At 42.8% G+C, this 27,279-nt stretch overlaps 1 protein-coding gene across 4 annotated transcripts in view; it reads left to right on the top strand.

The window, feature by feature from the left end:
- Positions 1–27,279, top strand: part of PTPN18 (protein tyrosine phosphatase non-receptor type 18) — a 52,070-nt gene that overhangs the window by 6,414 nt on the left and 18,377 nt on the right. For 2 of the 4 annotated variants that reach the window (XM_080661424.1, XM_080661425.1), the window contains exon 2: positions 21,563–21,612. The exons of 1 other annotated variant lie outside the window; for it this stretch is intronic. In XM_080661424.1, the coding sequence (XP_080517550.1) occupies positions 21,563–21,612 (50 nt within the window). Of the gene's footprint in view, positions 1–18,785; positions 21,613–27,279 lie in introns of those variants that run through there. One more of the 4 variants, XM_080661423.1, reaches the window with a different exon arrangement.

Genomic DNA, 27,279 nt, shown 5'->3' on the forward strand with positions numbered 1-27,279 from the left:
GAGCAGTGGCAGCGGGAGCGGGGCTGCCAGCAGACGGGACCAGGGGCTGCAGCACGAGGGGCCGGGCGAGGGCACAGAGGATGGGCCAAGACTCGCCCCTGTGCCCACCGTAGCCTCGCAACCCACAGTTCTTTTCAAGGTGCACGAATTTGTGCACTGGGCCCCTAGTCTATAAAAGCCCAGCGACCTGAACGGCGGAAGGACCAGAACGACTGGTGGCTATGATGCGCATGGTGGCAGCCAACCAGCCTGATCTGGGCCCCAATCAGCCATGGCCCACCTCCAACCCGATGGGAGGCGGGGCTGGCTGGCCAACCACCTGCGACCCCTACCCCCAGCCGGCCCTGCCCCCGATTGGCCCCCAACATCCTAATTGGGGCAGGGCCAGCTGGCCAACCACCCACAGCCCCTCCACCTGACCGTCTCTGCCCAATGGGTCCCCATCAGGGTGGGCCAGCTGGAACCCACCTATGCAGGAATTCATGTAATGGGCTTCTAGTGTTGAATAAGAGTGGTAAAAGCAGACATCCCTCTTACATTCCTGATCTTTAGAGAAACACTGTTCTTTTTTGCCCATTGAGTCTGATGTTGGCTGTGGGTTTGTCAGATATGGCCTTTATTATGTTGAGTTATGATCCTACAATTCCCACTTTGCTGAAAGTTTGTATCATAAATGGGTGCTAGGTTTTTATCAAATGCTTTATCTGCATCTATTGATATGATCATGAGAGTTTTATTCATTTTGTTTATGTGACCTATCACATTTATTGATTTGTGGATAATCCAGCAACCTTGCATGCCTGGATAAATCTCATTTTATCATGATATATGATTTTTTTAATGTATTGCTGGATCTGGTTTGCTAATATTTTGTTGAGAATTTTAGCATCTCTGTTCATTAGACATATTGGCCTGTAATTTTCTTTCTTTGTAGTGACTTTATCTGGTTTTGTAATTAGAGTAATGCTGGCCGCATAAGGAAAGCTTGGAAGTCTTCCCTCCTCTTGATTTTTTGAAATAGTTTGAAAAGGAGGGGTATTAATTCTTCTTTGAGTATTTGGTAAAATTCACCTGAGAAGCCATCCATTCCAGGATTTTTGTTTGTGGGAGTTTTTTGTTTTGTTTTGTTTTGTTTTTTTATTCTTCATTTTCATTAGTTGTTATTTGTCTATTCAGGTTTTCTAATTCTTCCTGAAGTAGTTTTGGAAGATTGTATGTTTCTAGGAATTTATGCATTTGTGCAGGGTGTCCACTTTGTTGGCATAGAGGTCTATTTTCTTATAATCCTTTGTATTTTTGTGGTGTCAGTTGTTATTTCTCTTTTACTTCTGATTTTATTTATTTGGGTCATTTTTTTTTTCTTGATCATTCTGGTTAATGGTTTGTCAATCTTGTTTATCTTTTCAAAGAACCAGTTCTTTATTTCATTGATCTTTTGTTTTTTAGTTTTTTAGTCTCTATGTCATTTCTTTCCCCTCTAATCTTTATTTCCTTCCTTCTACTTATACTGGGTTTTACTGTTCCGTTTCTAGCTCTTTTGGGTAAAGGGATAGATTTGTTATTTGAGATTTTTCTTACTTCTTGAGGTAGGCCTGTAATGCTATCAATTTATCTTTCGAGATTGCTTTTGCTGTGTCTCATAGATTTTGGGTTGTTGTGTGTTCATTCTCATTTGTTTCCAGGTAAGTTTTTATTTCATCCTTGATCTCATTGTTAATCCATTAATTATTTAGTAACATGTTATTTAGTGTCCATGTGTTGAATGTTTTTCAGTTTTTCATTGTAATTGATTTATAGTTTAATACCAATATGGTTAGAGAAGATACTTGATAAGATTTCAGTTGTCTTGAATTTGTTAAGACTTATTTTGTGTCCTAACATCTGGTCTATCTTTGAGAATGTGTACTTGAGAAGAACGTATATTCTGCTTTGGGATGGAATATTCTGTAAATATCGATTAAATCCATCTGATCTAGTGTGTCATTTAAGATTGCTGTTTCCTTGTTGAGTTTTTTGTCTAGATACAGGGGTCCTCAAACTTTTTAAACAGGGGGCCAGTTCACTGTCCCTCAGACCGTTGGAGGGCCGGACTATAGTTTAAAAAAAAAACTATGAACAAATTCCTATGCGCACTGCGGGCCCGGGACTAGTCGGCTGCTAAGCAGGACAGGCAGTGGTACCCGTCGGGCCAGATAAATGTCCTCAGCGGGCCGCATGTGGCCCGCGGGCTGTAGTTTGAGGATGCCTGGTAGAAGATCTATCCATTGATGTCAGTGCAGTGTTAAAATCCCCTATGACTGTATTGCTGTCGATTTCTTCTTTAATGTCCACTAAGATTTTCTTTATATATTTAGGTGTTCCTGTGTTGGGTACATACATGTTTACAAGGGTTATATTCTCTTGTTGGATTGGTCCCTTTAATACTATATAATGACATTCTTTATCTCTTGTTATGGCATTTGAATTCAATTTTATCTGATATAAGTATTGCTACCCTCACTTTTTTTGTTTAATTTGCATGGAATATTTTTTTCCATCCCTTCATTTTTAGTCTGTGTGTATCTTTTGTTCTGAAGTTGGTCTTGTAGGCAGCATATATATGAGTCATGTTTTTTATCCACTCAATGATCCTATGTCTTTTGATTGAAACATTTAACCCATTTACATTTAAGGTTATTATTGATAGGTATTATTTATTGATATTTTATTCATTATGCCTATGTTCCTCTCTATATATATTTCTTTTATTTTTTTGTTTAAAGCAGGCCCATTAACATTTCTTGCTATACTGGTTTGATGGTAATGAACTCCTTTAGCTTATTTTTTCCGGGAAACCCTATTTCATCTTCAATTTTAAATGTTAGCCTTGCTGGGTGGAGTAGTCTTTGTTGTAGGTCCTTCCTTTTCTCACTTTGAATATTTCATGCCAGTCCCTACTGGCCTGAGATCCCTTTTTGTTGAGAAATCAGCTTATACCTTATGGGATTTCCCTTGTAAGTAACTAACTGTCTTTCTCTTCCTGCATTTAAGATTCTATTTTTGTATTTTACCTTTGACATTTTAATTATGATGTGTCTTAGTATGGTTCTCTGTGTTCATCTTGATTGGGACTCTCTGGGCTTCCTGAACTTGTATGAATTTTTCCCTTTATTAGGTTAGGGAAGTTTTCAGTCATTATTAGGGAAGTTTTCAGTCATTATCTCTTTTTTAATCCTTTTATTTATTTAAAATTTTTTATTCTTTAAAGTATTACATATAGTATTACCTACGTCTCTTTTTCCCCCATTGACCTCTCCCCGGCCACCCCCAGCCCGTAGCACATGCCCTCACCCCCTAGTGTCTGTGTCCAATGGTTATGCTTATATGCATGCATGCAAGTCCTTTGGTTGATCTCTCCATCCCCCCGACCCCCCCTTTCCCCTGCTTTCCCTCTGAGGTTTGACAGTTTGTTCGATGCTTCTCTGTCTCTGGATCATTTTTTGTTCATCAGTTTATGTTGTTCACTATATTCCGAAATGAGTGAGATCATGTGATACTTACCTTTCTCTGACTGGCTTATTTTGCTTAGCATAATGCTCTCCAGGTCCATCCATGCTATTGCAGATGGTTAGAGTTCTTTCTCTTTTACAGCAGCATAGTTTTCCATTATACAGATGTACCACAGGTTTTTAATCCACTCATCTCCTGATGGGCACTTAGGCTGTTTCCAAATCTTAGCTATTGTAAACTGTGGTGCTATGAGCATAGGGGTGCATATGTCCTTTCTGATTGGTGTAGCTGATTTCTTGGGATATATTCCTGGAAGTGGGATTACAGGGTCAAAAGGGAGTTCCATTTTTAATTTTTTGAGAAAACTCCATACTGTTTTCCACAGTGTCTGCACCAGTCAGCAAGGGTTCCTTTATCTGCACATCCTCATCAGCACCTGTCCTTTGTCAATTTGTTGATGATAGCCATTCTGACAGGAGTGAGATGGTACTCATTGTCGTTTTGATTTACATCTCTCGGATGGTTAGTGACTTTGAGCATGTTTTCATATGTCTCTTGGCCTTCTGTATGTACACTTTCGAAAAGTGACTAAGTCCTTTGCCCATTTTTTTATTGGATTGTTTATCTTCCTTTTGTTAAGATGTATGAGTTCTCTATAAATTTTGGAGATTAGACCCTTATCAGATATAAAATTGACAAATATGTTCTCCCATGCAGTGGGCTTTCTTGTTGTTATGTTGATGGTTTCTTTTGCTGTGCAGAAGCTTGTTATTTTGATGTAGTCCCATTTGTGTTTATTTTCTCCTTAGTTTCCATTGCTCTAGGAGCAGTATCAGTAAAGATATTGCTACAACATATGTCTGATACTTTGCTGCCTGTGGAGTCTTCTAAAATTTTTATGGTTTCCCCGGCCTGCGGGGCAGCAACGAGGGCACGCAGGAACCACCTAAGAGAATGAAACAAACAAGTAACGCGAAGAACGGAGGCAAGACAAGGTTCTGATCAAGCCTCGTTTTTTTATTCGAGTGTTGCGGTATATAAGCACTCAGGAGGGGAGGGGTAGGATAAGGAGTTGCCATGGGATGATTGGTTGGGGACTGGGTATCTGTCCTAGCTGATTCGTTATTCTGATGTGGGGGTTTCTTCTGGCCCTTGGCGCGCGCAGGCTTTCTTTGTCCTTGCTCAATCAGGAAGTAGGGCTGACGAGGAAGTAAGACCTAATTCTGCTTTTATGGCTCCCGGCATCTCCTCCCTTTCTGTTTTTAAGCGGGAGTGGACTTTAACTGAGTGAGGGAGTAGTGACCCGGCTCCTCCCGTGGGTTTCCCAAGCCCACAGGTAACGGCTCTCGGTATCTTTTGGGGAGGAGAGGTAGAGCCTGGAATTAAGGTCAGAGAGCCTTCCCTGCGGTGGCTGCGCCTGTCTTAGGTCAGGAGACTCGGGACACCTGGTTTAACGCCTGCATTACCCGTCATCGGCCTAACTGAATTGCTCTGATCCAGTGCCTATCTTAGGTTGCAGGTAGGGCCTGTAGAAGAGCCCCTCAGCGTATGCCGTCTCCTCTTGTCTTCATGGCTGAATTATTTCCTGCTAATTCCTCTCTGTTGCAGGAATCCACATGGTCCTGGAGTTTTTTTCTGAAAATATACAAACATATTCTCGACCAAAAGTTAATAAAGGTGTCTTTTCTATAAATTTGACTTGGGATCCTTTTTATTTTTGCCCAACTAATTTTCCTTTGGCTTATTTTGACACCATGTGTGTTTTTCATGGGTGTCTTGCTGTTAGCATAACAAATGTAAATTAATTTTCAAAGTAAAAATTTTTCTAGATGTAATTTACTTACAAGGTATTTTTCCTTACATAATATTACTCCACTATCCCCCCTTTTTTTGATTTAATTATTAGGAGGCTTTTGGAAAATATATAATGCAGTCTTGATAACTTTAAATTTTAATTTTTTTGCACAAAAATATGACTGCTTTAGGTTCATTGCATGTTAAGCAATTTTACCATGAAATGAACTACCAATAGAAATTTTGGTTAATACTTTAGGAACAGCCTTTTGTACAATTAGATTTTCTTGAATATTCCCTTATTTCATTTAGCCAATTTAAATTAATCTGAAAACTTGACTATTTTACTGTCAAATTTAATACTTTAACAACAATTTTAGTTAATGGAAAGGATTATATGCATCCTTGAGAAAGCCTTGAGCACTCCTGGATTTAGGCTAGATTTAGGTATAGGGCAGCTGCCATCAACCACTTCTCTGTTGCCTGGGTCTTAGTCTTAGCTGGGCCAAGTCTCTTGTTGCCTGGGTCCCAATCTGAGCTGGGCATGGGAAGCACGAAGCAGCCATGGGGCAGGAGACCTCCCTCAGAAGGGGCGAGTGTTCAAACCCCTGTAATGTTGGGGGGGTGAGGATCTGTGCCACACCTCTGTTGACCCCCAAGTTCTCTCCTGATGGCCCCCTGCGACTGTGCCTGTCTTAGGTTGCCCCTCCCTTGAGGAGTCTTACCCGTCATTGACTAACCAGCCATCCTCTGGGGCCAAGCAGGGTGATGTAAGGTTCAGTTCTGTCTCCTTGGTAGCCTATGCCCCTATGGCCTCCATGCCCAGCACCTGCCTTGGGATCCTCTTGCCTACTGGCGGGGCCCTGGCATAGATCACATATCTTGGGGAACCCAGGTTTTTTCTCCAGGGAAGGCCCAGCTCACGCCATTGTGCGAGAGACAGATCCATGGTGCCAGCCACTACGAGGCTTCAACCTAAAGCTCAGGCAACAGCTGTGGGCAATTGGATTGTGAGAAGAGGGTTTCTCTTGGCAAAATGGGCAAGAAGGGCCAATACAGAATGCTCAAGTACCTTCCCAAGAGGCCTTCCACACAGTGGAAGGGATTAAATCCTTTTATGTCCTTTTTATATTACTGCCAATCATTCAAAGAATTAGTTTGTAAGTTTGTTTGGAACAATTGTACAACATGCTGTTATAAAGCATCGAAAATTATAATGACATTGTAGAATAATATCATGTAAGGATATTCTTTGCTCTAAGCCATGGCAATTCAATTTCAAACTGGTCAATTTCTTTTTGTATAGACAAGGTCTAGTTACATTTTCTGTGCCTCTCAAATTTCTCCTTTTTTATTAAGCTGGAATTTTATTTTTTAAGAGTATCCCCATTAGCTAATTTGCATATACAGAGGGATCATGGGAAGCCTTCAGTAACTTTCTTAGAATACTTAATCAAATTGCTTACAAAGACATGGCTTATTCCAAAGGAAAGGGTTGGCCCCTACGGCTTCCAAGATGGCGGCCCCAGGGGGAGTGGCAAGACATGTGGCCATCATGGTGGCTGTCTAATCCGTTCTTTTAAAAGACAGTCAAATTTATATTGCAGACAAACAAAAATCTCACTAGCTGTTTCTGGTCTTTATTAGAATTGTTTATAAAAATATTGGCTTTTCATTTAGCTGAAAACCTTGATTATAATTTAAAAAGCTAATTTATTTAAGTAATTAAAGTAGGTATCTTCATTTAAAAAGCAAAGCAAATTTAGTAAATTTTTTTGTCTGATTCACAAGCAGCAAATGTTGCCCCGCCTCTTAGTTTAATTAAGAATGCAGGCAGCTATGGGCTTTTTGTCATTTTAAATTCTGCTGTTGGATTATAAGAAATATTTAGTTACTTCATTTCACCCTTCTTAGAGGACAAAACCTTCATAACATTTAAAATAAATTTATTAATTTTTATTTGATAAGGCTTTCCATGCAATTTCAAGTATATTAGATCTGTTAAATTTAAAAAGATTTCCTTTAAGAAGAGAATAAATTTCTTGTATTACTCCGGGCCCTTGGAGCTTTCCAAGAATCATCTCTGTTAAAGCCCTGAAATTTTAACATGGAAAAAATGATCAAATATATATATATATCCATATATGATTTAAAGATTATAATACTTTTTATAATTATCTTAAGATATCAATTAGATTTTAAACTAGTTTTTGCATAGAAAAATTTGAATTAATGCTCTTTTTTAATTAGACCAATAATAAGCAACTTATTTTGAATTCCTAATTATTAGAGAAAACACAACATTTTATTTTCTCAAAAATAAGTTCTTATACTTTAGACATTTAATTACCACAACTATATAATTTCTCCCAATTTAATTTGCACTTTGAACTTTTAAAGCTGGCAAGTCAAATATATTTAGCATTTCCTAGATTAATAACACTTTACATTTTTAAGAAAAATACAAGACATAATCAATTAATAGATTCAATTCTGTCCTCTAGGTTTTTTATGAGGCAAATTTAAACTTTACTTTTTATTTGCCAGTAGCTCTGTAAAACTCGGTTTGGTTTATTCTAATGTAAATTACCGCATTTTTCAAAGATGGTTCCTGGCAGGAAACTAGATTACCTGTCTTCTGGGGGAAGGGCATCTACCCCTTCCTCCATTAACAAAGGGCGTAGCCAGTTACCTGGGCTACTTAGCTCTTTATAATTAATACATTATTTATCTATATTTCAACAATTTCTTTGAGATTCTAGAGTCAATTATAATTATTTTCAAGCATTCATTTTGGATAAATTCTATAACAGAGACAAATTTATTTTCTCGTAGGCCTTAAAAGTTAACTTTTTTTAACAAGGTTCATTAGCATTGTATTTTAGCGGATAGGGCCTGGGGCGGGGCTTTAGTTTTAGTTTTTCGTCTGTTGGGGGGTGATTTTGTTGAGGGAGGAGTATTCTGTTGGGTAGGACTTAGGGTGGAAAGCTCAGCCTCGAGGGCTTGAATTTCTTTAATAAGTTGGACATGCTCTCGTTTCTGCTGTAAAATTTCCTTTAAAGAAGAAACTTCTCGAGCAAGGGTTATTTTAGCTTGTCTGATGGGGTCAGATGGACGGGAGTTAAAATCTGGAAGAGGAGAAGGATGAACTAGGGAATTGGGATTATGGGGGGGAGGTCTATGAAGCGCCGGGGCAGTTAGGTGCCAAGGGTCATCATGATAGCGAGCCGCCTCCTCATCTAAGGTTTCTTGTTCTTCGGGGGTTAGGTGATCTGAATGATCTCTTTTAAAGGTAAGCGAGGGGTAGATATTGGGGATTTTTTCTTGTGGCTTTTCTGGTTCTTTTTTAATATTTAAAGGTTTTTGGTCTTTAGGGGTCTCTGGGGGTTCTCCTGGGAGATCTATAATGACTGAAGGGCATGTTGAGGGGGAACGGGAGTTTTCCTTAAGAATCTCCTCTCCTGTTTTGATGACCTCTCTAACATCAGGGTCCTGAGAATGGATTTTTAGAATGTCATGAATTAGGTTCCAATAAGAAAAGGCATTAACGGGAATCTTCTCAGGGCCAAGGGCCCGATAAAAATCCTGTAGGGCATCTCCTACACGTACCCAGCGTTTTTGGTTAATAGTTCCTTCTAGGGGGAACCAAGGGCAGGTATCATGAACAAGCTCAAAGAACTGCCTAAGGTCTTTTCTTTTAACCCTTATTCCTCGCGCTCTGAGGGACATCTTGACACCGTCAAGGAACATTTCATGGGCATTCAAAGAATTCCCCATTATTGGTCGACTGGATGGCTCTCCGAGTGACTCCTTCCCCCACGTAAGCCTCTGGGACGTATAATCCCCGTTCCAGGTCAGCCTGAATTTTCCCGTCAACCCAGGGATTCAGGTGGAATTACTCTCTTTTCGACTCTATCCTTTACTCCCTTGCTTGCGTGAAACAGTCGGTAGGTATAATCCGCCTACACGGATCCGCACAGACGGGAAGACCCCTTTTGCCCTTGTCAGGGAGTAGGAATTCCCTTTGTTGAGTCTGTGAGGTGAACGACCTTTTGTTCAAAGCAAGCTCAAGGTTTTAAGAGTAGATCTAATTGGAGAGAATTCGCGACAAGAAAGCCGGGCGACGATACTAATTCAAGTGAATCAGAGTTCTCACAGCTGGAGATGGGTACCCTTCACTCTTCCCCAAATCGGCAAGTGAGTGCTTATTAGTGGGCAGGAAGGAATCGACCAAGAGAGCCAATAATAGCAGTTGAGCAAAAAGGGGTGAAATGTTTTGAAATCTTGTTTGAAAAATCGTCTACCTACCTTCTTCCGATCTGTCTCACGGCGGGTGGGACCGTGGCAATCTAATGCTGAGTCTTCACTCGCGGGTCCTCGCGGTGACTCTGGGGGGGTGCCTGGCCAGGGCTTCTCCGGTAGACGTTCTCATCGGGGGTCCCCAGGTCGCCCCACGTTGGGCGCCAGATGCCCCGGCCCGCGGGGCAGCAACGAGGGCACGCAGGAACCACCTAAGAGAATGAAACAAACAAGGAACGCGAAGAACGGAGGCAAGACAAGGTTCTGATCAAGCCTCTTTTTTTTATTCGAGTGTTGCGGTATATAAGCACTCAGGAGGGGAGGGGTAGGATAAGGAGTTGCCATGGGATGATTGGTTGGGGACTGGGTATCTGTCCTAGCTGATTGGTTATTCTGATGTGGGGGTTTCTTCTGGCCCTTGGCGCGCGCGGGCTTTCTTTGTCCTTGCTCAATCAGGAAGTAGGGCTGACCAGGAAGTAAGACCAAATTCTGCTTTTATGGCTCCCGGCATATGGTATCCTGTCTTATGTTTAAGTCCTTTATCCATTTTGAGTTTATTTTTGTGTATGTGTAAGTTGGTGGTCTAGTTTAATTTTTTTGCATGTATCTGTCCAGTTTTCTCAACACATTTATTCAAGAAACTGTCTCGACTCCATTGTATGCTCTTGCCTCCTTTGTCAAATATTAATTAAGCATAATGGCTTGAGTCGATTTCTGGGTTCTCTGTTCTGTTCCACTGGTCTATATGTCTGTTCTTGTGCCAGTACCAGGCTGTTTTGAGAACAGTGGCTTTGTAATATAGTTTGATATCTGGTATTGTAATCCCTTCAACTTTGTTCTTCTTTCTCAAGATTGCTGCAGCTATTCGGATGTTTTTTTTTATTCCATATGAAATTTTGGAGTTTATTCTAGGTCTGTGAAGTATGCCATTGCTATTTTAATGGGAATTACATTAAATCTATAGATTGTTTGGGCAGTATGGACATTTTAATGATGTTGATTCTACAAATTCATGAACACGGTATATTCTTCCTTTTGTTCATGTCTTCCTCTATCTCTTTTTTCAATGACCTGTAGTTTTCTAAGCACAGTTCTTTTACCTTCTTAGTTGAGTTTATTTCTAGGTTTCTTAATTTTTTGGTGCAATGGTAAATGGAATTGTTTTTTTTAGTTTATATTTCTGTGAGTTCATTGTTGGTGTATAAAAAAGCCATAGATTTCTGGGTGTTAATTTTGTATCCTGGTACATTGCCAAATTCATTTATTAAGTCTAGTAGTTTTTTGATGGAGTCTTTAGGGTTTTCTATATACAATATCATGTCATCTGCCAATAATGACACTTTTGCTGCTTCTTTTCCAATTAGGATGCCTTTTATTTTTTCTTGTCCGATCACTGGCTAGTACTTCCAGTACTATGTTGAACAGGGGTGGTGAGAGTGGGCATTCCTGTCTTGTTCCTGTTCTCAGGTGAAATGGTTTTAGTTTTTGCCCAGTGAGTATGATGTTGGCTGTAGGTCTGTTATATAAGGTTTTTATAATGTTGAGGTATGATCCCTCTATTCCCACTTTGCTGAGAGTTTTTATCAAGAAAGGGTGTTGGATTCTGTCAAATGCTTTTTATGCATCGATTGATATTATTAAGTGATATTTATCTCTCAGTTTGTTTATGTGATGTATTGTTTTGCACATATTGTACCATCCTTCTATTCCTGGAATAAATCCCACTTGGTCATGGTGTATGATCTTTCTAATGTAATTCTGGATCCGATTTGCTAGGATTTTGTTGAGCATTTCAGCAGCTATGTTCTTCAGAGGTTTTGGCCTGTAATTCTCTTTCTTTGTAGTGTCTTTATCTGGTTTTGAGATTAGGGTAATGCTGGCTTCATAGAAAGAGCTTGGAAGTGTTCCTTCCTCTTGAATATTTTGGAATAGACTGAGGAGGATAGGTGTTAGTTCTTTGAATATGTGGTAAAGTTCCCCTGTGAAGGCGTCTGATCCAGGGCTATTATTTGCTGTAATTTTTTTGATTACTGCTTCAATTTCCTCCATAGTTATCAGCCTGTTCAGATTTTTTTATTCTTCCTGATTGAGTTTTGGAAGGTCATATTTTTCTAGAAACATGTCCATATCTTCTAGGTTGACTGGTTTGTTGGAATAGAGTTATTCATATTATTTTTTTTACAATCCTTTGTATTTCTGTGGACTTTGTTGTTATTTTGCCTCTTTCATTTCTGATTTTGTTTGAGTCCTCTCTCTTTTTTTTTCCCCTTATTGATTAAGGTATTACAAATGTGTTCTTTTCCCCCATTTGTCCCCCAACTCCCCTAATCCTGCCCTCACCCTCACCCCCTGTTGTCTGCTTCCATGGCTTATGCTTATATGCATGCATACAAGTCCTTTGGTTGATCTTTCCCCCTTACCCCCACCCTCCCCTACATTCCCTCTGAGATTTGAGCATCTGATCAATGCTTCTCTCTCTCTGGATCTGTTTTTGTTCATCGTTTTGTGTTGTTCATTATAATCTATCTACAAATGAGTGAGATCATGTGATATTTATCTTTCTCTGACTCACTTATTTCACTTAGCATAATATTCTCCAGCTCCATCGATGCTGTTGCAAATGGTAGGAGTTCCTTCCTTTTTACAGCAGCATTGTATTCCATTGTGTAGATGTACCACAGTTTTTTAATCCACTCGTCTGCTATTGGGCTCCTAGGCTGATTTCAAATCTTAGCTATTGTAAATTGTGCTGCTATGAGCGTAGGGATGCATATATCCTTTCTGATTGGTGTTTCTACTTTCTTGGGATATATTCCTAGAAGTGGGATCACTGGGTCAAATGGAAGTTCCATTTTTAGTTTTTTGAGGAAACTCCATACTGTTCTCCATAGTGGCTGCACCAGTCTGCATTCCCACCAGCAGTGCACGAGGGTTCCTTTTTCTCTGCATCCTCGCCAGCACTTTGTCATTTGTTGATTTGTTGATTATAGCCATTCTGACAGGTGTGAGATGGTACCTCATTGTTGTTTTGATTTGCATCTCTCGGATGATTAGTGACTTTGAGCATGTTTTCATATGTCTCTTGGCCTTCCGTCTGTCTTCTTTTAAAAAGTATCTATTTAGGCCAAAACCGGTTTGGCTCAGTGGATAGAGCGTCAGCCTGCGGACTGAAAGGTCCCAGGTTCGATTCCGGTCAAGGGCATGTAACTTGGTTGCGGGCACATCCCCAGTGGGAGGTGTGCAGGAGGCAGCTGGTCGATGTTTCTCTCTCATCGATGTTTCTGACTATCTATCACTCTTCCTTCCTCTCTGTAAAAAATCAATAAAATATATTTAAAAAATAAATAAATAAAAAGTATCTATTTAGGTTTGTTGCCCATTGTTTTATTGGGTTGTTTGTCTTACTTTTGTTAAGTTGTATGAGTTCTCTGTAAATGTTGGAAATTAAACCCTTATCGGAGATATCATTTGCAAATACGTTCTCCCATGCAGTGTGTTTTCTTGTTGTTTTGTTGATGGTTTCTTTTGCTGTGCAGAAGCTTTTTATTTTTATGTAGTCCCATTTGTTTATTTTCTTTTTAGTTTCTATTGCCCTAGGAGCTGTATCCGTGAAGATATTGCTTTGGCATATATCTGAAATTTTGTTGCCTGTGGATTCCTCAAATATTTTTATGGTTTCCCGTGTTACGTTTAAGTTCTTTATCCATTTTGAGTTTATTTTTGTGTATGGTGTAAGTTGGTGGTCTAGTTTCATTTTTTTGCATGGGTCCGACTAAATTTCCCAGCACCATTTATTGAAGAGACTGTCTTGACTCCAATGTATGTTCTTGCCTCTTTTGTCAAATAATAATTGAGCATACTGGTTTGGGTCTATTTCTGGGTTCTCTATTCTATTCCATTGGTCTATCTGTCCGTTTTTGTGCCAGTGCCAGGCAGTTTTGAGAACAGTGGCTTTGTAATACATCTTGATATCTAGTATTGAGATCCCTCCTACTTTTCTTCTTTCTCAGGATCGCTGCAACTATTTAGAGTCTTTCTTTATTCCAGATGAACTTTTGGAGAGTTCTTTCTAGATCTGTGAAATATGCTGTTAGTATTTTAATGAGGAGTGCATTGAATCTATAGATTGCTTTGGGTAGTATGGACATTTTAATGCTGTTGATTCTATCCATCCATGAACAGGGTATGTTCTTTGATCTGTTTATGTCTTCCTCTATCTCTTTTTCCAACGTCCTATAGTTTTATGAGTATAGGTCTTTTACCTCCTTAGTTAAGTTTATTCCTAGGTATCTTAATTGTTTTTATACAATGGTAAATGGGATAGTTTTTTTTATCTCTCTTTCTGTAAGTTCACTATTGGTGTATAAAAATGCCATAGATTTCTTGGCATTAATTTTATATCCTGCTACCTTGCCGAATTCATTTATTAAGTCTAATAATTTTTTGAGAGAGTCTTTAGGGTTTTCTATGTACAGTATCATGTCATCTGCAAATAATGACAATTTTAATTCTTCTTTTCCAATTTGGATGCCTTTTATTTCTTCTTCTTGTCTGATGGCTTTGGCTAGTACTATGTTGAACAGGAGTGGTGAGAGTGGGCATCCCTGTCATGTTCTTGTTCTTAAGGGAAATGGTTTTAGTTTTTGCCCATTGAGTATGATGTTGGCTGTAGGTTTGTTCTATAATGCTTTTATTATGTTGAGATATGACCCTTCTATCCCCACTTTGCTGAGCATTTTTATCAGAAAAGGTTGTTGGACTTCGTCAAATGCCTTTTCTGCATCAATTGATATGATTATGTGATTTTTGTCTCTCAATTTGTTTATGTGATGTATCACATTTATTGATTTGCGGATATTGTAACATCCTTGCATCCCTGGCATAAATCCCACTTGGTCATGGTGTATGATCTTTCTAATGTAATACTGGATTCGGTTTCCTAAAATTTTGTTGAGGATTTTAGCATCTATGTTCATCATGGATATCCTATCTAATACAGAGGGAATATGCTAATTGACCATCACTCCACAAAGATGGCTGCACCCACAGCTGAAGCCAAGTTCCCATAAGGACCTTTAACGAGCAATCAGCAGGTACCTGAGACTATGCCCTCCCTGACCCAGCAGGGGTTGACAGGGGACCTCAGGTCGCATCCCCCGCCCTGGCGTCAGGCTGGGGGACCTCAGGCCATGCCCCCTGCCCGGCGGGGCTTGTCGGGGGACCTCAAGGTGCACTTCCCGTCCTGGTGCTGGGCTAGGGGACCTCAGGCTGCTCCCCCCGCCCCAACGCCAGGCTGGGGGACCTCAGGCTGTGCCCCCCACCCCAGCACCAGGCTGGGGGACCTCAGACCACACCCCCCGCCCAGTGGGGCTTGACAGGGGACCTCAGGCCATGCCCCCCGCCCCAGCATGGGGCCAGGGGACCTGAGGCTGCGCCCCTCTGCCTGGCTGGGCTTGATAGAGGACCTCAGGCCGTGCCCCCCACCCAGCGGGGCTTGACAGGGGACCTCAAGGTGCACCCCCAGTGCTGGGTCGGGGGAACTCAGGCCGTGCCCCCCACCCCAGCACCGGGCCAGGGGACCTGAGGCTGCACCCCTCTGCCTGGCTGGACTTGACAGGGGACCTCAAACTGCACCCCCCACCTGGTGGGGCTTGACAGGGGACCTCAGGCAGTGCCTCCTGCCTTGACACCAGGCCTGGGGACCTCAGGCCATGCCCCCCACCCAGCGGGGCTAGACGGGGACCTCAGGCTGCATCCCCCTACCCCAGCGCCAGGCCAGGGGATCTCAGGCCATGAACCCCACCCCGGGCCCAGGCCAGGGGACCTGAAGCCATGCCCCCCGCCTGGTGGGGCTTGATAGGGGACCTCAAGGTGCGCTTCCCGTCCTGGTGCTGGGCTAGGGGACCTCAGCCTGCTCACCCCCCCACCCCAGTGCCAGCCTGGGGGACCTCACGCTGTGTCCCCCACCAGGTGGGGCTTGATAGGGGACTTCAGGCCACGCCCCCCACCCCGGCACCAGGCCGGGGAACCTCAGGCCGCCCACCCCGCCCCAGCACCGTGCCAGGGGACCTAAGGCTGTGCCCCCCTGCCTGACGGGCTTGACAGGGGACCTCAAGGTGCACCCCCAGTGCTGGGTTGGGGGAATTCAGGCCATGCCCCCCACCCAGCGGTGCTTGATAGGGGATCTCAGGCCATGTTTCCCACCTGGTGGGGCTTGACAGGGGACCTCAAGGCATGCCCCCAGCCCTGGTCTGGGCTGGGGAACCTCAGGCCATGCCCCCCGTCCTGGCGCCGGGCCAGGAGACCTGAGGCTACATCCCCTGCCCGGCAGGGCTTGACAGGGTGGGATTGGCCAGGTCTGGATCTAGCTCAATGGGTGCAGGGCCGGCTGGGTCTGGGTCTCACGTGATTTTGAGGCACATGTGGGGTGGGCGGGGATTTGATTCTGGGTCCCGTGGTGCACCCCAGACTCTGACAGGAGGAAGGTTTTCATATACATTTTACTAATTTTCTTTTATCTCTGACACTTCTATTATAGAGAAAGGGCAAATAGCAATATTAAATTATTTCCTCTAACTAATCCCCTTTTAATGTGCATGAATTTGGCCTGTAATGCTCTTTCTTTGTGGTGTCTTTATCTGGTTTTGGGATTAGGGTAATGCTTGCTTCATAGAAAGAGCTTGGAAGTGTGCCTTCTTGAAGTTTTTGTAATAGTCTGAGAAGGATTGGTTTTAGTTCTTCTTTGAATGGATAGTAGAACTCCTCTGTAAAGATGTCCAGACCAGGGCTTTTGTTTTCTAGAAGATTTTTGATCGATGCTTCAGTTTTTTTGGTAGTTATCAGCCTATTCAGGTTTTTTAACTCTTCCTGATTGAGTTTTGGAAGCTTGTATCTTTCTAGGAATGTGTCCATTTTGTCGAGGTTGTCCAGTTTGTTAGAGTGAAGTTGTTCGTAGTATTATTTTTACAATCCTTTGTATATCAGTGGGGTCAGTTTTTACTTCACCTCTTTCATTTCTGATTTTGTTTATTTGGGTCCTTTCTCTTTGTTTCTTGATGAACCTGGCAAGAGGTTCATCAATCTTGTTTATCCTCTCAAAGAGCCAGCTCTTGGTTTTGTTGATCTTTTGTATTGTTTTTTTGGTCTCTATGTTGTTTATTTCTGCTCTGATCTTTAATATCTCCTTTGTGGATATTGTGGGCTTTTCTTGTTGCTCTTTTTCTAATTCTTTAAGTTGCAAGGTTAGATAATTTATTACTAGTTTTTCTTGTTTTTTGAGGTAGGCCTGTAGAGCTATGAACTTCCCTCTCAGGACTGCTTTCATTGTGTCCCATAGATTTTGGATTGTTGTGTTTTCATTGTCATTTGTTTCCAGGATGCTTTTTATTTCTTCTTTGATCTCTTTGGTAACCCAGTCATTATTTAATAGCATGCTATTTAGCCTCCAAGTGTTTGATTTTTTTTCATTGTTTTTGTTGTAGTTGATTTCTAGTTTTATGCCATTGTGATCTGAGAAGATGCTTGTTATGATTTCTTCTATCCTCTTGTATGTGAGGAGACTTTGCCTGTGTCTTAATATGTAGTCTATCTTAGAAAATGCCCCATGTGCACTGGAGAAGAATGTATATTCTGTGGCTTTGGGGTGAAATATTCTGAAGATGTTAATTAATCCCTCTGAACTAGTGAGTCATTTAGGATTGCTGTTTCTATGCTGATTTTTTTTTAGAGGATTTGTCCATTGGTATCAGTGGGGTATTAAAGTCTCCTACTCTGACTGTATTGCTATCCATCTCTCCCTTGATATCTTTCCGAAGTTGTTTTATGTATTTGGGTGCTCCTGTATTGGAAAGCAATTTTTATATATGTTTATCAGAGTTATATCTTCTTGTTGAATTGCTCCCTTTAGTATTATGTAGTTACCTTCCTTATCTCTTGTTATGGCCTTTACTTTGAGGTCTATTTTGTCAGATATAAGTATTGCAAACCCAGCTTTTTTCTCATTTCTATTTGCCTGATAATTTTTTTGCATCCCTTCATTATCAGTCTGTGTGAATCCTTTGTTCTGAGGTGGGTCTCTTGCAGACAGCAAATATATAGGTCATGTTTTCTTATCCATTCAGCCACCCTATGTCTTTTGACTGCAGCATTTAATCCATTTACGTTCAATGTTATTATTGATAAGTACTTGTTTGTTGTCATTTTTATTCTTAACTAGAGGCCTGGTGCACAACGTTCATGCATGGGGGAGGGGGTGTCCCTCAGCCCAGCCTGCACCCTCTCCAATCTGGGACCCCTCGAGGGATGTCCGACTGCCCGTTTAGGCCCGATCCTACTTATAGGATCGGGCCTAAACGGGCAGTCGGACATCCCTCTCACAATCCAGGACTGCTGGCTCCCAACTGCTTGCCTGCCTGCCTTCCGGATTGCCCCTAACTGCTTCTGCCTGCCAGCCTGATCACCCCCTAACCACTCCCCTGCCATCCTGTTTTCCCCTAACTGCCCTCCCCTGCAGGCCTGGTTCCCCCCCCCCCCAACTGCTCTCCCCTGCAGGCCTGGTTGCCCCCAACTTCCCTCCTCTGCCAACTTTATCACCCCTAACTGCCCTCCCCTGCAGGCTTGATCGCCCCCAACTGCCCTCCCTTGCAGGCCTGGTCCCTCCCAACTGCCCTCCCTTGCTGGCTTGATCGCCCACAACTGCCCTCCTTTGCTGGCCATCTTGTGTCCACATGGGGGCAGCCATCTTGTGTGTTGGAGTGATGGTCAATCTGCATATTACTCTTTTATTATATAGGATAGAGGCCTGCTGCACAGGTGGGGGCCAGCTGGCTTGCCCTGAAGGGTGTCCTGGATCAGGGTGGGGGTTCCTTTGGGGCGTGGAGCGGCCTGGGTGAGGGGCCTGTGATGGTTTGCAGGCCGGCCACGCCCCCTGGTGACCCAAGCAGAGGCTCTGGTATCTGGGGTTTATTTATCTTCTACAATTGAAACTTTGTAGCCTGGAGCGGAGCCAAGCCTTCTGCTTGCTCCATGGTGGCAGCCATTTCTGTTGTGATTCATGTATCTTCTATAATTGAAACTTTGTAGCCTTAAGCGGAGGCCTGGGCCGGCCAGGGTATGTGGAAAGCTTGGCTTCCTCCATCTCCACGGGCAATCCTAGCCTCCTGCTCTTTCCAGCTCCGAGGCTGCTGCCATTTCTGTTTGGGTTTATGTATCTTCTATCATTGAAACTTTGTAGCCTTGAGTGGAGGCCTAGGCCGGCAAGGGCAGGCGGAAAGCTTGGCTTCCTCTATTGCCGGGGAAACCCAAGCCTCCCTCCTGCTCTCTGTGGCCGTAGCCATCTTGGTTGGGTTTATTTGCATATTCACTCTGATTGGCTGGTGGGCGTGGCTGGTGGGTATAGCAGAGTGATGGTTAATTTGCATATTACTCTTATTATATAGGATGTTTGTGTTTTTTCTTTTTACAGCAGTCCCTTTAGCATTTCTTGCATTGCTGGCTTGGTAGTAATAAACTCTCAGCCCTTTTTTGTTTGAAGCTCCTATTCCACCTTCAATTTTGAATGTTAGCCTTCCTGGGTATAGTATTCTTGGATTCAGTCCCTTGCTTTGCATCAGTTTGTGTATTTCATTCCATTCCCTTCTGGCCTGGTGTGTTTCTGTTGAGAAATCAGTTGATCTCTCTAGTAAGAGATCCCTTGTAGGTAACTTTCTTTCTCTGGAAGTCTTTAAGATTCTTACTTTGTTGTTGATGTTTGCCAATTTAATTATGATGTGTCTTGGTGTCGGTCTTTTGTGGTTCATCTTGTTTGGGACTCTTTGTGCTTCTTGGACTTGCATAGTGGTTTTTTTTGTTGTTGTTGTTGTTGCCAATATCAGAGAAGTTTTCTGTCATTATTTCTTCAAAAGGTTTTCTATTCCTTGCTTCTCTTCCTCCCCTTTTGGTACCTCTATTATGCGGATGTTGTTTCGTTTTGTGTTGTCCCAAAGCTCCCTTAGGCACTCCTCTTGCTTTTTAAATTTTCTTTCCAGTTGCTGCTGTGTTTGTGTGTGTTTTTCTACCTTGTCTTCTAGTTCTTTGATGTGGTCCTCAGTTTCTTCTAGTCCACTGTTGATACTTTCCATTGTGTTCTTTATTGCAGCTATGTCATTCTTCATTTCCTCCTGGTTTTTCTTCATTTTGTCTTGATTCTTACACGTGTTGTTGAATTTGTCTTGCATCCTATTCAGTGTCCTTATGACCCTTGCTCTGAATTCTTTCTCTGACAGATTATCTGCCTCCATTTCATTTACTTTTCTGGTGATTCCTCCTTTTCTCTTGCATGCTGGCTGGTTCTCTCTCTCCCCATTTTTGCTGTTCCTTTCTGGTTGTTTCTGTGATCAAACTTGTATGTCACCCATATTTTTTTATTTTGTCTTATATAGTAGATGTTTTGTGGGACCTAGTGGTACAATCTTTCAGGTCTTCTGGGATGGGTTTTCTAGGGATGCCCCCTACTTGGGATATTTGGGTTCTCCTGGTGTAGTTTGTTATTGAGTGTTACTGAACCTTTCGTGGATGGAGTGTCCTCTCAGGGTGTCTGGTTATGGGGCTCACTCTCTACCACGTTGACCAAACAGCACAAAATACAATTTGACAAGACATAACACAGAGGGAATAAAACACAAATGTATTCATGACACCAATAACCTCAATAAAAGTGACCACCGTAGAAAAAAGAATTAGGGGAGAGAAAAGAGAGCAAAAATGATATTGAGAAAAGGAAAAAAGACAAGAGAGAAAGAAAAATAAGAAAAAAGAAGAGGAAAAATATACATATGTGGGTAGTAAACTCCACAATAAAAAAAATAAAATAAAATGCAAACAATAAACATCCAGAGAAAAGGGGGGTGGGGGACGGGGAGACAGAATCTGTAGAGCCAGAGCTTGTTTCCATAAAGTAAGGTAAAAGAATTGAATGAGTAGCAGAATGGCCACTGTTTAGTATAGCGGAGGTAGAAAGAGAATGAGTGGAAAAGGAGAAAAGTAAAAAACAAAATAATAAAAAGATGGAAAGAAAGCAATTTTTTAAAATTGTCTATACATCTAGTTTTGGAAAAGGAGAATAGAGGAGAGAGCAGATCTGCTTGAGTTTAGTGAGTGAAACTAAGCAATTAGAAGAAGAGAGGAGAAGAAAAACCAAAGCATAAAAGAATAAGCTAGTAATAAAAGAGAAAAGAGAAGGGTGTATGGACTTGGAGCAGGGTAGAGGAAATTAGATATATGAGTAAGCCGACAGAGATTACAATAATAATAGTGCAGATAAAGATCAATTTTTAACAAGGGGTAAAAGAAAAACTAGATCAGGGACAGAAGAAAAACAGGATGAAAAGGGGAGAAGTGAGGAAGAAAAGGGTAGAAAAAAAGAAAAATAAGAGAAAATAAAACAATGAAAAATATAAAAATAGAATGAAAAATAATCCAAAAAAATAAAAGGTTAAACATTTTTTTTTTCTTTTAAGTAAAAGATAAAAAGTGAAGTGTTGTTTGCTTCAGTGGAGTTTTAGTGATCATCGGGGCTGGTTTAAGACCCCTCTCTACTGTTTTGTCTGCCACTTCTGTTTCCTGTTAGGTTAGCACCATGTTGAGGTTCCTAGCGATTTACCGCTTCTCTGTGTCTGTTTCCTCAGCCTTGGTTGCAGGCAGGCGGGACCAATCTGCCCACTTTGTCTGCCTGCTTTCAGTCATATTTACACAAGCATGTATTTCTGACATGGGCTTTAGGTGGGGGTGTTGCTGTATTGTTTCCGGGACCAAACTCCCTGGGGCTATTCAGATTCTTCATTTCTTCTGCAAAAATCGAGGCTGGGTGTGGCTGCACTAGTTGCCTGCGGGTGATGGGAGGGGCTGACTCTTCAGGAGAAAAATGGCTGCTTAGGATTGGAGGGACCAGAATGTCTCAGTGTGGATTCATGGTCACCTCTCCCTGTCCTGCTCCTCTCCACAGCCTCTTCCCAGCCTCCACAAAACTGTACCTCCACCTGCATCACAGCCTTGGTAAGTGTTTATAATTGAAAGGTCCTATGAACTGGGTTTAGTGAGTAAAAGCAAGGACAAACATAAAGGCAAAATAGCCGCGCTGCTGTGTTACTCGTGTCTTCCACAGTCAAGTGTTACTCGTGTCTCTAAGGGACTCGGACTTGGTGCAGTGCAGGTTCCTTCTGACCCTCTCGTCCTTGTAGTTGGGTGTTTCTGGTTGTAATCAGCCCAGTTCTCCGATCCTACCATTCTCCGGGCACCCTCTGTCCTTTCCAACCAGGATTGTCTCACCAGCTGTATTTAATTCAATTCTAGTTGGATGTTATTTGATTTAGTTGTTTCTTCTATCTACTCTGTTAGAAGGCGCAGGACACGTCCACCTATTTGGCTGCTATTTTTTCTCTCTCTGTCCTGATTTCTTTAAATACTTTTTTAATTCCTTGCTTCCTCTCTTCTCCTTTTGGTACCCGTGTGATGAAAATGTTGGTATACCTTATGTTGTCCCAGGTATACCAACTGTCATCATTTTTTTTAATTCCTTTTTTTTATGATCTTCTGATTGGGTTTTCTGCTATCTTGTTTCTCAAGTCACTGATTCAGTCCTCTTCTTCTAATCTACTGTTGAGTCTCTCTAATATCTTTATTTCATTTATTGTATTCTTTTTTTAAAATCTTTATTGTTCAGATTATTACAGATGTTCCTCTTTTTTCCCCCCATAGCTCCCCTCCCCCCAGTTCCCACCCCACTCCAGTCCCTCACCCCACACTGTCCTTATCCATAGGTGTAAGATCTTTGTCCAATCTCTTCCCACACCCCCTTCCCTCTGAGAATTGTCAGTCTGCTCACCAGTTTATTCTGTTCATCAGATTGTTTATTCATTTGATTTTTAGATTCACTTATTGATAAATATGTATTTGTTGTCACTCGGTTATTCATAATTTTTTATCTTTACCTTTTTCTTCTTCCTCTTCTTAATGAATACCCTTAGCATTTCATATAATACTGGTTTGGTGGTGATAATCTCCTTTACCTTTTTCTTGTCTGTGAAGCTCTTTATCTGACCTTCAATTCTAAATGATAGCTTTGCTGGGTAGAGTAATCTTGGTTATAGGTTCTTGCTACTCATCACTTTGAATATTTCTTGACACTCCCTTCGGGCCTGCATAGTTTCTGTTGAGAAATCAGCTGACAGTCGTATAAGTACTCCCTTGTAGGTAACTGTTTTTCTCTTGCTGCTTTTAAGATTCTCTCTTTGTCTTTTTCCTTTGGCATTTTAATTATGATGTGTCTTGGTGTGGTCCTCTTTAGATTCCTTTTGTTTGGGGTTCTGTGTGCTTCCTGGACTTGTCATTCTATTTCTTTCACCAGGTAGGGGAATTTTCTGTCATTATTTCTTCAAATAGGTTTTCAATATCTTGCTCTCTCTCTTCTCTGGCACTCCCATAATTCAGATATTGGTACGCTTGAAGTTGTCCCAGAGGCTTCTTACACTATCTTCATATTTTTGGATTCTTTTTTCTTTTTGCTCTTCCGTTTGGGTGTTTTTGGCTTTCTCGTATTTCAAATCTTTGACTTGATTCTTGGGATCTTCTAGTCTACTGTTGAATCTCTGTATATTATTCTTTATTTCAGTCGGTGTATGCTTAATTTCTGTCTGGTCCTTTTCCATTTTTTTGGCATTCTCACTAAGATCCTTGAAGGTCTCACTAAGTTCCTCGGAGGTTTCTAGAAGATTCTTGAGTAACCTTATAACTTTGTTTTTGAACTCTATATCTAGTATTTTGCTTTCTTCCACTTCTTTCATTTGTGACATGTTTCTTTGTCTCTGCATTTTGGCTGCTTCCCTTTGTTTGTTTCTATGTATTGGGTAGCTGCTAATTCTTCTCCAGTTGATAGAGTGGCCTTGTGTGCTAGGTGTCCTATAGGGCCCAGTGGCTCGGCCTCAATCACCTGAGGTGGACACCCTTCGTGCACCCCTTAGGGCTGTGTGCAGGACTTGCTTCAGTGAGGCTTTGGTGCTCACTGAGTCTGCCCCTTGAGTGTGTCACTTATGGATACGAAGAGTTGTTACCTGGTATGGTCTCACACTGACCACTGAGTATACTAGCTCTTGGATCTCCAAGGAGGTACAAATTCAGCCTCTGCCTGGGGCCACCCAGCAGGAGCTACAGAGGGATCTGCAGATTCCTCCTCTTTGTATTGGGTTTGGAAGTGCCCAGATATGGCCCAGATGTAAGCAAGGCGGGCTGCTGCTGCCGGCCTTGGGCCTTCTTTTAATAGCTTTGGGGCTTCCTGACCCAGCTGCCTCCTGTTTGACAGGTTTTAGGCTGAGAAAGGACAGGCCATTCATATCAAAAGCCACTGCGCACAGCTTCAGTGGGGTTGTAAATTGGGTGGGGCGCCATCTCAGGGAATCACCACGGTGGAGCAAACAGCAATGGCTCCAGTCAGCCCTGCACCCGAGAGGTCCCAGTGCAGGAACAATGACCACTGCGAGCACCTCCGTCAGTCTCAATGCACTTTCTTCACTTCTCTGGTTGTAGTACTTCCACTCAGCCAGTTTTCCCGTGGTTCTGGATAATAGTTGTAATTTTGATATGGTTGTGAGAGGCCGCAAGTACAGGTATTTACCTATGCCGTCATCTTGGTTCTCCCCCATTTATTGTATTCTTCATTTCTGATTAGTTCTTGTTTGTTTTCTGTCTCCTTTTTTAAACCTTTGTTATTGAGAGTATTACAGATGTCCTCCCGGTGTGATAGCAGCAGGCTGTAGTTGTGCAGACAGAGGGCAGGTGCAAGCTCAGGCTTTTCCTTCCAAGGATGCATCCCTCCTCATCTTCCTTTCTCAATGACTCATCTTCCCCTGTCAGGAGCAATATAGTTTCCTGTACCATGAAGTGGCTCAGATGGTCTTCTCAGAACTCCAAAACTTGAGTCCCCATTCCCAGAACCTCAAGGTAGTACCAAGGCCCCCTTTCCATCCACCAACACCCTCTAACCAAGACCCAGAGCACAGGTGTATGACCACCACCATCACACCTCCAGCTCCTGGCGGCCTTCTAGGAGTAGGGACTGACTCACTATGTCGTCTACCTTTGTCCTCCTACTTGCTCCCTTACCAGACTATCCCCTCTTCAACTTACCCCACAGAGCCCACAGTGATTCCATTAGGAGCCTGGCCAGATTCCTTGAAGCCTCATATCCTTCCCTCCTGTCTTTCCCCAGAATTGTGGCCCACTTTGATGATGCCGTCTTCCTCCAGAGTTTTCTGGCCCTTCCTGCCATGCCTGCCTGGCCTACCTGGTGTTTTCCTCATGTACCTAGCTCTAGTCTCTCATTCTTCCTTTTCTGATTTCTCATGCTGGGAGACTAACCCTTTTCTCACCCTTGAAACACCAGACTCTTTCTTGCTGTTCAGTTCACCAAATTCATTCACCCTTTCTTTGAATTGATCTCTGGGAATCCATGCCAATATGACTTCTTAATCCCAGAGATCCCATTGCCCCTGCCTATAAGGCTTGCCCTGTGGTCCCATGTTAACCCTTTCCTAGCTTCCCCAGTCATTAATCAGCACCTATTTCTTGATGCTCACTTGCTGGGCTTCCTGTCTGGTGCTGCAGACATGAAGTTGACTCTTCTTTGCAGCAGAAATTACACACCCTTGTCCTTGAGACTGCTGTCCATTTTGAAGCTATCCCTACATCTTTATTTATCTTATTTATTTTTTCTTAATCCTCACCCCAGGATATTTTTTTTTTCAGTGATTTTTAGAGAGGAAGGAAGGAAGGGGTGAAAGTGGGGCGCTAAAGAGAGAAACATCAACGTGAGACACATTGATTAGTTGCCTCCCGAACACACCCCGACCAGGGTGGTGAAACGGAATTTTTGGACTGGAACCCTGATTCTTTGTCCGCTGGAGTCGAAGAATTAATCCACAAACAGAGGGTAGTATAGCAAAGATGGAGATTTATTGAAGAACAAGTACAGACTCCCATATGGGGAGAGGGAAAGAGTCCCACAGAATGGACTCGCACGTGGGGAGGGAGAAAGAGTCCCACCAACTTCCTGTTTCCATGGTTTATAAAGGCTGCAGTTCCTGTGTCCTGATATACCCTCTGGTCAATATCCCCTTTCGAATTGGTTACTATAATAACTCCTGAGGCCCTCCTCCCTCATTGTCCTCCTATTCCCTCTGGGCTTTCTTCCTCCTTTATTTTGTAAATATAGACCTTTTGGGCTATTCCAGTTCCCTTGCCTTATGGAAATGTATCTGTTGCTACTCCCTTGTCTTATGGAAATGTAACTGCACCTGGCTTCCTTGTGTTATGGAGATATACCTTCTCCCAGTCTGTAGTCCTATGTTTTTCCATGGACCCCAATTCTAAAAATTCCCTAAGCCTGCCTATATTCGCCTAAAATTCCTGTTTCAGTCCCCCCTCTGATTAGGAAACTCCAACTGCCGATGGGGAGAGGGAATGCTGTGTCTTTGGCTGCTTCCTGCTGGCAAAGGGGTCGTAGTTTGGGGCGGCAGTCAGGGTACCCTTCAGAAGTGGGTGATGTAAGGGTCCACAGAAGATGGATGTAGCGGTCTCCATTTGCTGTTCCATGTGGAGGACCAGTTGTAGCTTTAGGGCTTCTAAATGGGAGGATATGAAACATACCAAAGGTTAAACAGGCAATGGTTAAAGATGAGTAATAAAAAACAGTATAAACCAAGGTCTGAGAAGGGGAGCTAGCTAATAGGGATCCATTATATCTTTAACTAAAGGCCTGGTGCACGAATTCGTGCACAGGCGGGGTCCCTCAGCCTGGCCGGTGATCTGGACCAATTGATCGGGGCAGGCTGGCCAGGGGCCAATTGGGGCAGGCCGGCCAGGGGGAGGGACCATGGAAGGCTGGCTGGCCAGCCCGCCCTGATTGGGGTGGCCAGCCAGGGGGAGGGGCTGCCCCATCAGGGCCGATTGGGGCAGGCAGGCCTGGGGAAGGGGCCTGGGACGTTGGCCAGCCAGCCCACCCACCCCAGTCAGTGCCTATGGAGGCAAGTCTGGAGTGGGGGGATGTGCGAGGTTGGCAGGTTGGCCAGGGGGCAGGGTTGCAGGAGGTTGGCCAGCTGCAGGAGGTTGACTGTGGGAGCACACTGACCACCAGGGGGTAGCTCCTGTATTGAGCGTCTGCCCCCTGGTCGGCAGTGAGTGTCATAGCTACTGGCTAGTCATAACGGTCACTTAGGGTTTTATATATGTAGATTGGTGCCCAGACTTCTGGGGCAAGATGCTATGAGGCCTTCCTTTTAGCTAAGCTGTTTTCAGCAAAGAGTGTGTTATTCATGGCACAGACTTTGCTCTGCTCAGTTGAGGGCTTCTCTGTGAATAAAAATCTGTCAGGCTTACCCAGGGCTCCTGGAAGGAGGTGGCAGCCCTCTGAGGAGCCAGATTGAGAGACCCCAAGCCCCATCAGTCCTGTTGGGCCAATTGGTCACCAGGCTTGTGGAAGATATATGTTTAATTGAGATTTGACCCTGAATTGGGCTGCTTATAATATACTTAGTAGTTAGGGATTTGGGGAGCCAGTATGGCTGAAAAATTTGCCACATTAGGGATACAAAAAAAGGAGCTATAAGTGGGAGCATCTCATGGGGTTTCTGAGTCCCAGCAAGGGCAGAGAAGGACTCTTCCAGGTACCAG

Source organism: Plecotus auritus (genome assembly GCF_963455305.1).
Source record: "Plecotus auritus genome assembly, chromosome: 3".
NCBI lineage: Eukaryota > Metazoa > Chordata > Mammalia > Chiroptera > Vespertilionidae > Plecotus > Plecotus auritus.